A 12,842-nucleotide genomic window follows, 5' to 3' on the forward strand; every position below is an offset into this window, starting at 1 on the left:
CAGGCTGTGACAGTAATGACCACTAGGCTTCCACAATGATAAAACTGCATTACCGGAAGCAGTAACTGTGCAAATCCTGGTGGTCTAGTGCTCCAAAGACAACTGTCAACATCAACTTCTAAAACTCCAAGAGTTGTTTACATTAATACACAACACTCTGAAACAGCCCAGCCCTAGAGTCCATATTCCAGCCATGGCTCAGGAACCAGCAGGAAGAAAGGCAGAGAGATCGACTTACCAAGCCAACTTCTGTTTAAGTACACAGACACAAACACTGGGGGGACCGTGAAGAAATCGACTACAGAGTTCACTTCCAGCCAGAACCACAGCTTATCGTTGGCTGCAATAAACTGGGAGACAGAAAAGAGAGAAAAAGAATGAGAAGCATGGTGCCAGCATTCAAAATAGACTCTTGCCAAAGGTTACATTTGAGTTTTTGTTGGGGGTCTGGAATGAGATGTTCTTTTCTTTTCATATCTATACCAATTACATGCTATTTTTGTCTTAGAATTCAGATAGTGTTTTCTAAAGAATGACTAGGTTAGTCTTGGAGAAAGCTCAGGAAGTATATCTTTCTATGGTTTTCAACTGCATCAGAGGTAAGGTTGAGTGATCTCACCTCCACTAGACTCTCTAATGTAAACACAACTGCAAATAAAGCATATGTGGATGCACTCATTCACACACACACACACACACATGTGCGCACGCACACATAGCTCTGTAACCCACCTCTGTCCGGCTCCTGTCATGAACAGGGTGTAGCAGAACACCCCTCACCCCCAAATCTGCTACTCTACCCCCTGATTCTACTATTCTCCCAGGATTCAGCTAAATGAGCATGAATAAACATAAATTTAAGGTCAAAAAGCCTTTTTTCAGTTCTATTAAGGGAACAATGTCCTCCTGTTTGAATAGAGGGCAGAAAAAGTCGGCTGGTGGAGGTATAATAGTTATTTAAATCCCTATCTCTCCCCCTGTGAACACAATTAACATGTACTTCAGAAAACTGTGGGCTGAGGACGAGGCTCTCTCAGAGCCTGGAAATCAGAACGCAGGTCTGCTGTCTTCCCTGGGAACACTGGGCACTGTCTGCCTGCGAGGGCGGGCACTGGTGGAGCATGGCCCCTGGGAACAAGACTTGCACCCCCCGTCGTCACACTGAGCAGTGTTGCTCCAACTCACCCGCAAGCCAAAGTAGAGGAGGAAGAACACGTTGAAAGCCATGTCGATCTGTAATGTGAAATCTTTGTAGAAATTCTGGCAGGATTCTATGGGGCTATTGGACAGGAAGAAGAAAAAGCAAAGGGTAAATGAAAAGCATCACCAAGTCTCCCACAGGCTGTGCAGCGGTGGTGCTCGGGGGAGAGGACACAATGGATACCCATGAAATAAAGCATTTGGTCTCTTTACCCCTGTGATAATCAAGCAAGCATTGCCAAGGGGTCTTTCCATTCAACCATTCAGTCTTTTGTTCTTTTATTTCTTTCTGTAATTTTAAATACATATATATAGAGAGAATTTTATCATCATTCAACAGTTGAGCTAAAAAAATTGAAAGATCATGCACACACCTTGGAGGAAGGACAAGCAAGAGACTCTACCAAATTCCTTAATTTCACATTAACCCTTAAAGAACTGACTTCTTCCTTTTAGAGGACACATCACAAAGCTAAAAACAGTTCCCCACACCCTCCCGCTCATTGGAAGTGGAGCCCATTTTCAATGAAACACAGAGGCATGATTTGAACCTTTTAAAAGCCATCAGTTGATGACCAATAAAGAAGCCAGGAGCATCTCAGGAAAGCCATGAAGGAGAGGATCCTGGTGGATGTTCTGGCTAGACTACGTATGGACTTCGCACACAGCACTCAGATCAAGGGAAAGCAGCATTGCCCAACTGGTAAAATTCAAGGCCATTAAACCAAAATGTTGAAGCAGTACTCTAAGGGTTAATTTTATTATTATGCTTTGGCATGCAGATTAATTGGTGTTGTGTGTGTCAAGCAGCCACTGCGAACCCCAGCACACTCTACTTTGTTCAAGAGTAGGCAGTTCCAAAGGGTACTACTATACAAACTGGTACGTGGCTTCCGTGTGCTTTCCCGCGTCAAACCGATCAGAGGATCAGTGTGTGACAAGTCCCAAATTTGGGGCTGGGTGGGAAGCAGAAAAGCCTCATAAGCATCTCAAAGCTGTGAAAGAAAATTCATAGTATATTGTTATCAGTAAGCAAATGGTAACACAGAGGCCAGGAACATAAAGAAGGTGAAGAGGAAAAGAGGGGAGTATGGGGAGAAGTAAAATACGTTCCCCAGACAGAAAGCCACATGGACCTCCGGGCCAGGAGAGGGTTAGCGTGAGAAGCGCAGGACGCGGGATTTTGGATGTCAGAGCTTTGCCACTTCGGAAATCACTGTATGCAATACCAGTTGGTATAGTTGTACTTCTGTAAGGACAAGGCTAAGTTGTTCAACAGGCAGGAATCTGTGCAGCATGGGAATGCAGGGCCCACCTAGGGCCAGGGTGGGTCAGTCTGTGGGACTCTCCGATCATACGACATGCACTGGATTTAACCATTCTTCATCTCTATTACAAGTCAAGCATGCCCTTTGTCATCTCCCAAATCACAAATGGAGGAAAATCTTCCAGAAAAGCATTAACAGTAATCTACATTTGCATTTACAAATTCAGCGAAGTGAACAAAAAACAAACACCGAAAAACAGTTCTTTTATAAAGGAAATGGCAACCACTAGGTTTTCAATAAGGTAGGGAAGTTGGAGGAAAAACAGCATGAATTTGCTTAGTCCAGGGCTGAAAGGAGACAGGAGAAAAAGCTAAACATCACAGCCTACCACTGCTCTTTGCAGGCTCTCCTACACAGGTGTTCATTTAAGTGAAAAAAGGAAAATCCAGACCTAGAGTGAGTAAGTGACATTTCTGCAATTCCCAAGCCATGAGGGCATTTTGTTTTCATTCAAGAACAAGACCCCCAAGGTTCACAGTTGCCCGAGTTCTTAGCTACTCTAGCTATGGCGAAAAAAAGTACCTGAACTAGGTTGACCAGAAATCCACTAGAGATCCCAAGGGATTCAGAGAAAGCCCATGCATCTCTGTGCTACGTGAGTCACTGGTATGATGCGCTACGACAAGTTAAAGGGGTGTGTGTGAGAGAGAGCGCGAGGGCTGGGAGCTCTGTTAGCAGACACTGCACTCACATCCTCACGTGTGCCACCAGTGACTTAGCTGTGCATTATAAATTCACAGTCATCCCTGGCTGGTGTAGCTCAGTGGATTGAGTGCCGGCCTGCGAACCACGCGATCACAGTTCGATACCCAGTCAAGGCACATGCCTGGGTTGCAGGCCAGTTCCCAGTTTCCAGCAGGGGATGCATGAGAGGCAACCATACATTGATATTTCTCTCCCTCTTTCCTTCCCTTCCCCTCTAAAGATGAATAAATAGAATCTTTAAAAATAAATAAATAAATTTACAGTCATCAAGACTGATGTGTATTCAGACAACAGAACAGAGAGAAAATCTTGGTTCCCAAGTCTACTATGAAAAAGCCACTGTCACGTCACCAGGCCAAATGATAACCTTACTATTACTCTCACTGGTGAAGTTACCGATGGCATATCTGAGACACTGTGAGTTCCCTAGCGCCTATTAATTCCATGGCCTCTGTGGTTAATTTGGTAGTTACCTTGACATGCATCTTGGAGACAAAGTACTTGTTATGCTGTGGAAGAGGTTAGAATAGTGTGTGGAAGAGATGTTATCTCAGTGCCACTGAGGACTTTTGGGTTCAACATAAATGGAGGCAGGTGTTCAAAAAAGTACAAGGACTCAGGCTATAGCAACTTCTTTCCATTATTCCTGGCCTTCCTTGTCGTCTCTGCTGCTCCCTCCTATGCTGCCCATTCCCAAAGGCAACCATGGGAAAGCCAGGTGCTAAAAGGCACAGTGCCGAAAAATATATCTCAGCAGTACCCCTGATTTACAGAGAACAATGTTGAAACCATAATAGACCTTTTTTTAAAAATTAAATTTACAGCAGATTTCATCCTTGTTTCATATCATTCCTTGAGTCCTAGACTTTGAGCTGAAATAATCGAGGGAGTAAATTATGCTGCTGGTGCTGGCAGCTTTTCCTCCGGCTGGAGCTCACAACAACATGAGTAACTGCTGAGATGAAGAGGGAGTGGAGGAAATTCAGCCACCAAGGAGGGCCAGCCCCTGGGGCCCAGGTAGGACCAGAACAATCAGAGTCTGGTTTCCAACTCTGTTAGCTCTTTAACTCGCCTTGACAGCCCAAGGAGAAACAGCCTGCCTAATTTTCTCAAGTGGCAACAGACTATTTATCAGGACCCCCTTTGAGATAAATCCTCTAAGTCTTGTCGTCCATGGACTCACACAATTAGAGCCCATGGAGGGGAAATTCTGAAGCCCCACCCTTCCATTCCCCATGTGGACACGACCCATGGAGACGTTCACCGATCTTATAGAAAGAAGCTACATAATTTAACAAACAAAAAGGCTGGCCATATCATCCAGGACTTATTTTCTTCCCACAGAGACCTTATCTTAATGATTAGTGCTCACGGTAGGATGGGAGAACGGAACACAAACTCCTCTCCCTTCTTGGACAAAGTAGGAGTTTCGTGTCTAGGTTCACAGAAACGTCAGGAGCAAGACAAAACAATTACTTTTTTTAACTATAGAGAAAACTGACTCTGGATTACACACTTAAGTTTAAATTGTCATCCTGATGAAACATGCTCACATCAGAATAGGCTTTTTTAGGGACATATGTGGCAAAAAAAAAAAACAAAAAAAGGGTGGAGTTTTAAGAACAGAAATAAGGTCACTAGTTCTAATCCTAGTAGCAGAAAACTTACTTTCCCTACATTGTTCTTGGTTAATTAATGACCTAGTAATCAGAGGACACAAGATAGGGTAAACCGATGAACTATTCATTCCTCAGCTCCAAAGTCCATGGATCAAGGGTAATACTCAAACCTTAGACACATTTAGTGTTTTGGCCGGCACTCGAGAATCGGGCACCTTCAAAACAACTTCAAAGGGATCTGCTTCTAATGGGACAAACATTCAGCATTAGATAGAGTTGAAATATAAACTCTTATTCCCTCTTCACTCTCAAAGTAAGCATATCTCTGTATTTGGCTCTCTCTATAGAGGGATCTCTATAAGATCCAAGCAAAGTGGGAAATATATCTCTTTCTTCATCAGTTTAACAACATAGTATCCATGAGTAGGAAAATCCAACAGTCCTTCCTGAAGACTGACTAAGAACATGTCTTTCTAAAGCATAAGGGAAGCTGTAGCTACCTGGGTTTCCTTTCAAAAGGCGAAGGGCTAAAGACAAAAATCTACTTGTAGAGGCCATTCTTCTGCCTGTCTGCATCATCTCCAAGAAGGACGTCACTGCCCTCTCTACTCAGCCTCTGGAACTTCCCTGGAGTTTTCTGAAGCCTATTTTCCCTGCTGGAGTCTGGCTGTCCAACCCCATGAAGATTTCTTCAGGACTGTAATACTCAAACTTTGGCATTTACATGGAAGGGTTTTTGAAACTCGGGTGGGGCCTACCACCGGATTTGATGAGACTGGGGTAAGGCCCTGAGAGTCTGCCTTTCTAATGACTTCCCAGATGCTGCTGCTCATCTGGGGGCCACACTTGGGGAACCACCGCTCCAAAAGGACTTTCTTGCAACTACACACTCACTACTGGCATTGCTGCTTGAGAAGATCCCCATCCAGACCTGAACGGAGGTGATCAGGCATCTGAGACAGCCCCCGGGTAACCAGCTGCATGCACCCCACTTAACTAATTGCTGAGCTCAAGAGGCTGAACAGATATTTTCAGTTTCAGATGTGAACACAGGGGAAAAAATTAAGACAACACAGGGAAGTAATTACAATACAGCTACGCAAGCTTCACCAACGACATTCCAATTAACAACTGGACAGTGCCCAAGCAGCACATTTTTAGTTTAATATTTAAAGGAAAAATGACGAATTATAGGTGGAGGGAGGTTATAAAGACCATCACTTACAAGAAAAAGAAATGTTAAGTAATTTAGGCACAACAACAACAACAGCAAACAACCGAGATGATTTAAGAAATAATCACATGAGAGGGAAGGGACTAGCTAAGAAACAAAACAGCACTTTTAGAAATAATTTCCCAAATTTAAATTCTCCTCACTCTTATGGCTAGTCCCTTTTTAAATTGGATGGAGCCTGTTCAATTCCCACCAGGATAATGGACCACCAGAGTTCAGGCCCACAGCACCACAGACATGAATCAATAAAAAAAGCTCAGTGATTCCAGATTCTTCTCCTAGTCTCACCTCTGCAATATTGCCAGATTAATTTAATTAAAATATGTCATTCACCCACCATCATGGCTCCCTCCTGCCTCACACATCTACTCTAAGCCCGGCTGTGAAAAACCTCTAAAACCCAGCCTCTCTCCACATCTCCCAGTTTATATTCCTCTTTTAAAATGTTTTATTCTGCTATGCTCCAGTCAAACCCTTTGCTACCATGAGCTGTTACCTTCATTACTTCATGAATGTGACCTTCATATTCCTAATTCTAACGCCATGCTTTTGCGTTTTCGCCACCTCTTCAAATGTTCCTCCCTCTTGTGTCCAAAGCTTAGGCAGCATTCAAGGCCAACTGAAAGTGTGGCTTGGCACATACTCATGCCCTCACTGACCTCTCCCATCGCTGAATCCCTATAGCATTAGGAGCAAGAAATTCTAAACAGTCTTATACTACTGATTATTATTCAACTCAGAATAATAATACCTGGCAATTACATACAGTTTGCATATACTGTTGTATTTGGTCCTCATAACTTGACAAAATAAGGTAGATTATTGTGTGACAATCTCCATTTTGCAACCAGAGAGAAGCAGAGGCTCAGAATCCTACCCAAGATCAGGTAGCGGAGTGGTGGAGTTGGGACAGAGACCCAGTTTCCTTCCTGCCATACCCCCTTACTTCTGCAGAGGAGATGCAACATCCTTGGGAAGAAAAAAGAACACAAGACATAGTATCTACTATCCACAGAGCTTGGTATTGAGCTTACACAAAAACAGTGGGGGTGGTCTGACTTAAGGAAGTGGTCAAATTGTCCTAGAAAAAGTCATGCATTTGTCGAACCGTCTGGGAAAATTCAGAGGAAGCTGACCTATCCGATTTACACCTAACCCTGCTGCTCTGTTAAGGCTGTCACGCGGGACACTGCTAAGCCTCAGAAGTCCACGCTGGGACCCTGAGTGGCAGGATCCTAATGGTAGCATCATGGAGCCTGACCCCATCAGCTGAGGGCAAGCTCCTCTGCTTAAGGAGAAATAATTCCCAATTGTCCATCTGCTTAAAGACAGATGACCCTCAAGATGCCCCAAAGTTCTCTCACCCTCTCTTATTCTAGAAGAACAAGAAAGAACACAGTAATGAATGATTATATTTAGATACTTTGAACATTTCTAATTATCAACTAGACAATCAATAAGTTTTGTATACCACTCCATTCCATCAAAATTTTTAAAGTGATATCATATAGTTATGAATACTATGGAATCTATGTAACAAAGAGATGAAATTGCAGTAACTGGAGGTTTTAGTAATTTTGAGGTTTAATAATATCTGGATTTATTGAATAAATAAAGTGCTTTATTTACAAAATAAAGAAATAAAATAGGAATAAAGGCATCTAACTAATCAGAATACTATGAGACCAAGAAATTTTTAAATGGAAGCAAGTCTTTGCAATGTACAGCTACCCCTGAACAACAGGGCTTTGAACTGCATGGGCCCACTTATGTGTGTATCTTTTTCAGTAAATACACGCAGTTCTGTAAATGTGTGTTCTCTTCTTAAAGCTTGTCTTAATAACATTTTCTCTTCTCTAGCTTTCTTTATTGCAAGCATGAAATATATAACACATATAACATACAGTATGTGTGTTAATTGAGTATTTATGTTATCAGTAAGGCTTCCAGTCAACAGCAGGCTCTTAGTTGCTAAGGTTTGGGGAGTCAAAAGTTATATGCAGATTTTGGAGTGTATGGGAGTCAGTGCCCCTAACCTCTCTTTTGTTCAAGAGTCAACTGTACTCCAAATTAGAAATCAGTTTTTATTCATATAATTTTAAGTCTCAGAGAAATCTCACAAGCTAGTAACAATAGTGAATTCAGTGTGAATGACATGATACTAATTAGTCACTGAGAAAGCAATAATCTTCTTTAAAACAGTGTCTTCTAAACTAGACAGTACCCCAGGACTGTCCAGGTCTTGAATGGGTCCAAGTGGAAAGCTTTGTCTTTTTGCTTCTGTCAGTGGCCCCATTTAAATTACCTCGTCAGAGCTTTGTACTTCAAGGCATGTCTTTTTAGTGTTGGTGCTTCTGGTGTTCACACTGGATGGGACCAGTGTTCAATAAGTTGTGTAGGGTTTACTAAATTTACCAAACAGAAGAAGCTTCTTCTGTTGATCACCATTGTGACTTTGTCTTAGAACATCTTGGAATAGTCATTGCCTAAGATGTTAGCATTCGTGGTTAAGTTTGTATTTGATCATTAATCAATGCTAATAATAATAACAGCAAAGGAGAGTCAAGAGTCAACCCTTGGTTTGACTCTACCCTTGGTTTTATCTTGAAACACTTTCATTAGAATTTTTAATGGTTCTACCATGAGTAGAAAATACTTCGTGTTACTTGCAGTATTGACTTATCGTGATCCCAACCCAGATGGTTGAAGTGGTTTTGCTGGGAAATTTTCACCTATGGGTTTGTATCAATAGGTTTATTAATCTTTTTGACAGCACCAGGCTTCTAATTATGCCTCTGCTCAACTGATGACATGTGATCTAATAGCTGCAACATATGCCTCATTAGGGTCATGTTGACATTAATTGGAAAAAAAGAATAGCTGGTATATAGACCCTCACTACTCTTTCAAATCCTATGCACTCACTCTTTCTTCTTGGGCTCTGAGTGATGTGGCCACTCCTGGAACAATAGCAGTAACAGACTTCTGAGCAGTTGTATGTATGGCTCAAGGCATCTGCCTGAATACTTATTCCTAATAATTAAGCATTCTTCTAAGAGAACAAAGAAAATTACACAGATTGCTGATGGAGAGAACAAAGCACATAAGTTCCTTACACACTGGATTTCTCAATGAAACACACAGACCATTTCTTTTTTGAAACTCAGATGATGAAATCTTTTGCCACTTTCTCATAGAGCTCTTCTAAATTTTGTCGCAAGACTTCTCATCTTTATTCCATGTCTTTTCATCCATTAATGCACCCAAATAAGTAAATCAAAAGCAAAATGTGGGTGTTATAAGCTGACCTCAAGAGTAATTAGCAGTTAGGTAGTTTGGGAGTTCGATGGAAGAGTTAAAAACCCAACTCTATTGGTTATAAATAATTTGACTTCGTCAAGCCTTGGTTTTCCTATCTGTAAATTGGAAGTAAAGATAAAACCTTAAAGGTTGTTGTGAGGATAAAATCAGATTATGAGTAAAAAACAAACACTGAACAAATAATTGTTATTTTTAAAAACTAAGTTAACAGTGACAGTGATTGTAACTGTTTGTAAAAAAAAATGCCAAGAAAACACAATCTACAAGTGGACAAAACCTGATAGAGGAATCAGTCATATCTCATTTCTTTTTTCCATTTGTATTTGCTTTATCGCCTCCTTACTGGACGCTGTAATATAATTCAAATGCCCAATAGGATGTGCAGTGAGCTAACGTCTGGTGTGCTTCTATGCATCAGAGCACTAACTTTGGGTAATATTAAAGAAGAAAGACCAGGAAAATTATCTTTCATGAGGGCAGCCACACGGTCTCATAAATATTAAGCAATTAACCAAAATTTCCTGACAGAAAAAGCCATGAGTCACTTTAATGAGTGGCCACAGGAGGTTGTTTCTTCTTCTCTTCCCTGATCTTTAGCAGAGGAAAGTTTCACTTGCCTGGTTGGCTTAGCATGGATCTGGAGAGGAGGCAGGGGGAAGACCCAGTCATATGTCTCCTAAATATCTCTTTTAATTCTACGTCCATAAGATTATGTACTTCTTCTCTGTTGGACTCTTACAATGATGTCCAAAACAACCTTCCCACTAATGCTTGTTTTCTCCAGCTTGTCTACAGACTACAATTACTTCAATCACAGTTGTTACCAGAGTAGAATTAGTGTTCACACTTGCCAGCAACTTTTATGTAATAAATCAGAGTTAAGCTACTACATAAAACAGAGTGTTGCCAAATGAGTGCTGCTTTGGTTTGCAGACTAAACTGTGTGAAGAGTCATGACTGACTGACTCTTACTCCCTCATTTCCCTGCTTCCACTGACGCTAGCCATCTCTTCTCTAGCAATGCTTCTTTACTAAGACATGACAGAGTAGATGATTCAAATAATTACTAATGCACGCACACTCAAACACAAAGACTACAAAACAGACTGACAGTTCTTCAAGGGCAGGGGCAAATAGCCACGTACAGGCATGGGGTGGTACGTGTGGGTGGGCACACACACACATGCACACGTGCACAATCCACAGCCCTCTTGCTCAAATATGTGCTCTCTACCAAACCCCAACCTTCCTCGGGACCACCCACAAAACGGGACAGCCTGGGCGAGGTGATTAGAATGGAGGGGAGAATGGGAAAAGAGAAGTCCCAGGTCTGAAGGGAAAGCCAGACATGGTGCCCAGCGTGGGGAGAAGACCTCTGAGAAGACCTGGAACCACCCTCATGCCTACAAAAACTCAGACCTGAGGAAACAGTGGGGTGGACTCAGCCTACTGCTGCCTTCTGCTTCCAGTGCCTTTCTTCCGGATAGTAAATGTTATCACCCACGTGTTAAGAAGCCCATGAACACTCTCTCACCAGCAATAACCAACAACCAGCTTCCAGACACTGGTGAGCAACTGTCTGGTGTCCTCATTTCCTAAGGAGAGAGCAACCATGGGGAAGCAGCCTGGGGCGAGGTTTCAAGGCACTTCTGCGTTGAGCCTTCCCATGTAAGAAGCTCTCTTAGTGGCACAGGGAATGGCAGAGGCTCCTAAGAAGCATGAGCCATCTATCCGCAAAGGATTACAATCAGAGCAAAGTTGAGCATGTGAGCATGTGTATTGGGATTCCCACAGCCTAACAGGTTCAAATCATTGTGGGACCTCTTTGGGCTCTTACTGGGTATAGACTTCAAAATTCTTCTGTCTGAGCCTTCTTCAAATGTTTGCCTTGGACTCTTAGGCATTCCCTGGTCACTCATTAGTCTCCCTACACTTCCATCCTTATCATCCTCCTTGACTTCAACATAATCTGTACACACCTGGACAACCTGGCTTTAACCATGCCTTTCTGCTATGGGTCAACCTGCAAGGACTTACAGTGAAGAGGCCAAAACTACTGACTCCACTACCAGGCCCCGCCTGTTCTGGGTCCCAGACTGGCAGGCTAATCGGATGCGGGTAAAGAAGGGGCCTGAGACAGATCCCTTTCTTATTCTCTCCAATGGACTCCAAAATCTGGCCAGCAGCCTCTGAGACCTACCACAGTTTCAACTTTGCTCTCCCAGCCATATCTGGACCCAACTGGAATGGCACCTGGACCCAACTGCAATGGCACATGGTCCCATCAGTGGTCATATTCCAATGGCTACACTTACAGAGAATGGTAACACTGAAGACCTGCCTGGCATTGATTTTAGGAGGCCCAAGAGCATGTAGGGAACAATAACTATGTAAAGAAACAGTTGTGCCATTTATCTGCTGCTTCACTTTGAAGAATAGAAAACATGGTCACAAAACACATGTACATACTCACCATGAGGACACTGCCATTAGTTAAAAGTTCCATGTGAATTCAAATCTGATGCTAAAGGATAATTAAGATAGCTTTGTTTCTGACATCCTGAGGTGGTTTTGTTTTATGAAGACACAGAGAAAGACCTGGTACAAGTCCTTCTGACAACTGGCATAGAAAACAACTAAACCTTTCTTACCCAAGGGAATAAAATAGCTGTTTCTTAGCTCTGTCTTTGGCTGACAGCTGAAGCATGAAAGTTGTGTAAGTTTTCCTATTTAGGAGTTCTGTCGAGAGCCCAGCAGCCTCACAGCCAAAACGGAGAGCCCTCGATGGTACTGACTGGAAGTCCTGAGTCTGCCGAGTACAAAGCAGGCGTCACTCTCGGGGAACGCCAGCAAAGGACCTGGCAGTGGAGACTGGCAGCCCCGTGGAAATCAGATGTGGCAAGTTCCCTTTAGAAACAAACTGTCATCAGTAACAGGGGAAATGGTAAGGGCTTCTTAAATCCTATGATTATCCAATCATGTCTTCAAGTATACACTCTTAATTTCCTTCTCAACTACTTCATGAAAATAACTTCTCTCCTGGAACACTTCTCTTCCTGCATTTTTTTTTCTTTCCCACTTGCTTCTGATTAGCATTGGAAATCACTTATTCATGAAAATTGTCCTGCTCATTCTGTAGCAACGTGAGCTCTTCCCACCCTGTCAGTGGTATCCACTTGACTTCTGGGTCCAAATTTAGAAAGGAACATCACTAATTAATACTCATTGGGGTGAAGTTTCTTCTTCCTTCCTTCCTCCTGCAGCTCCCCTTTTCAATTCTGGTGCCATAAGTCTGATTTTCTCTGGCATTTATTTTCCCTATCACTGCAAAAACATCTCTGTGAGGGATGAGGGAGGCCCCTAGGAGGCCGATTTCTCACCCTTTTCTCCTTCGTCTCCATGTATGGATCCACTTATCCCCACTCTAGGCTGGAT

At 42.6% G+C, this 12,842-nt stretch overlaps 1 protein-coding gene across 9 annotated transcripts in view; it reads right to left on the reverse strand.

Moving 5' to 3' along the window:
• Positions 1-12,842, reverse strand: part of KCNMA1 (potassium calcium-activated channel subfamily M alpha 1) — a 728,885-nt gene that overhangs the window by 291,824 nt on the left and 424,219 nt on the right. For all 9 annotated transcript variants that reach the window (XM_037056365.1, XM_037056367.1, XM_037056369.1 and 6 more), the window contains exons 4-5: positions 1,186-1,279; positions 239-350 (exon numbers count right to left, since the gene is read on the reverse strand). In XM_037056365.1, coding sequence (XP_036912260.1) covers positions 239-350; positions 1,186-1,279 — 206 coding nt within the window. The remainder of the gene's footprint in view (positions 1-238; positions 351-1,185; positions 1,280-12,842) is intronic.

This window comes from Sturnira hondurensis, unplaced genomic scaffold (assembly GCF_014824575.4).
Source record: "Sturnira hondurensis isolate 20B ecotype Veracruz unplaced genomic scaffold, ASM1482457v3 Scaffold0008916, whole genome shotgun sequence".
Lineage (NCBI taxonomy): Eukaryota > Metazoa > Chordata > Mammalia > Chiroptera > Phyllostomidae > Sturnira > Sturnira hondurensis.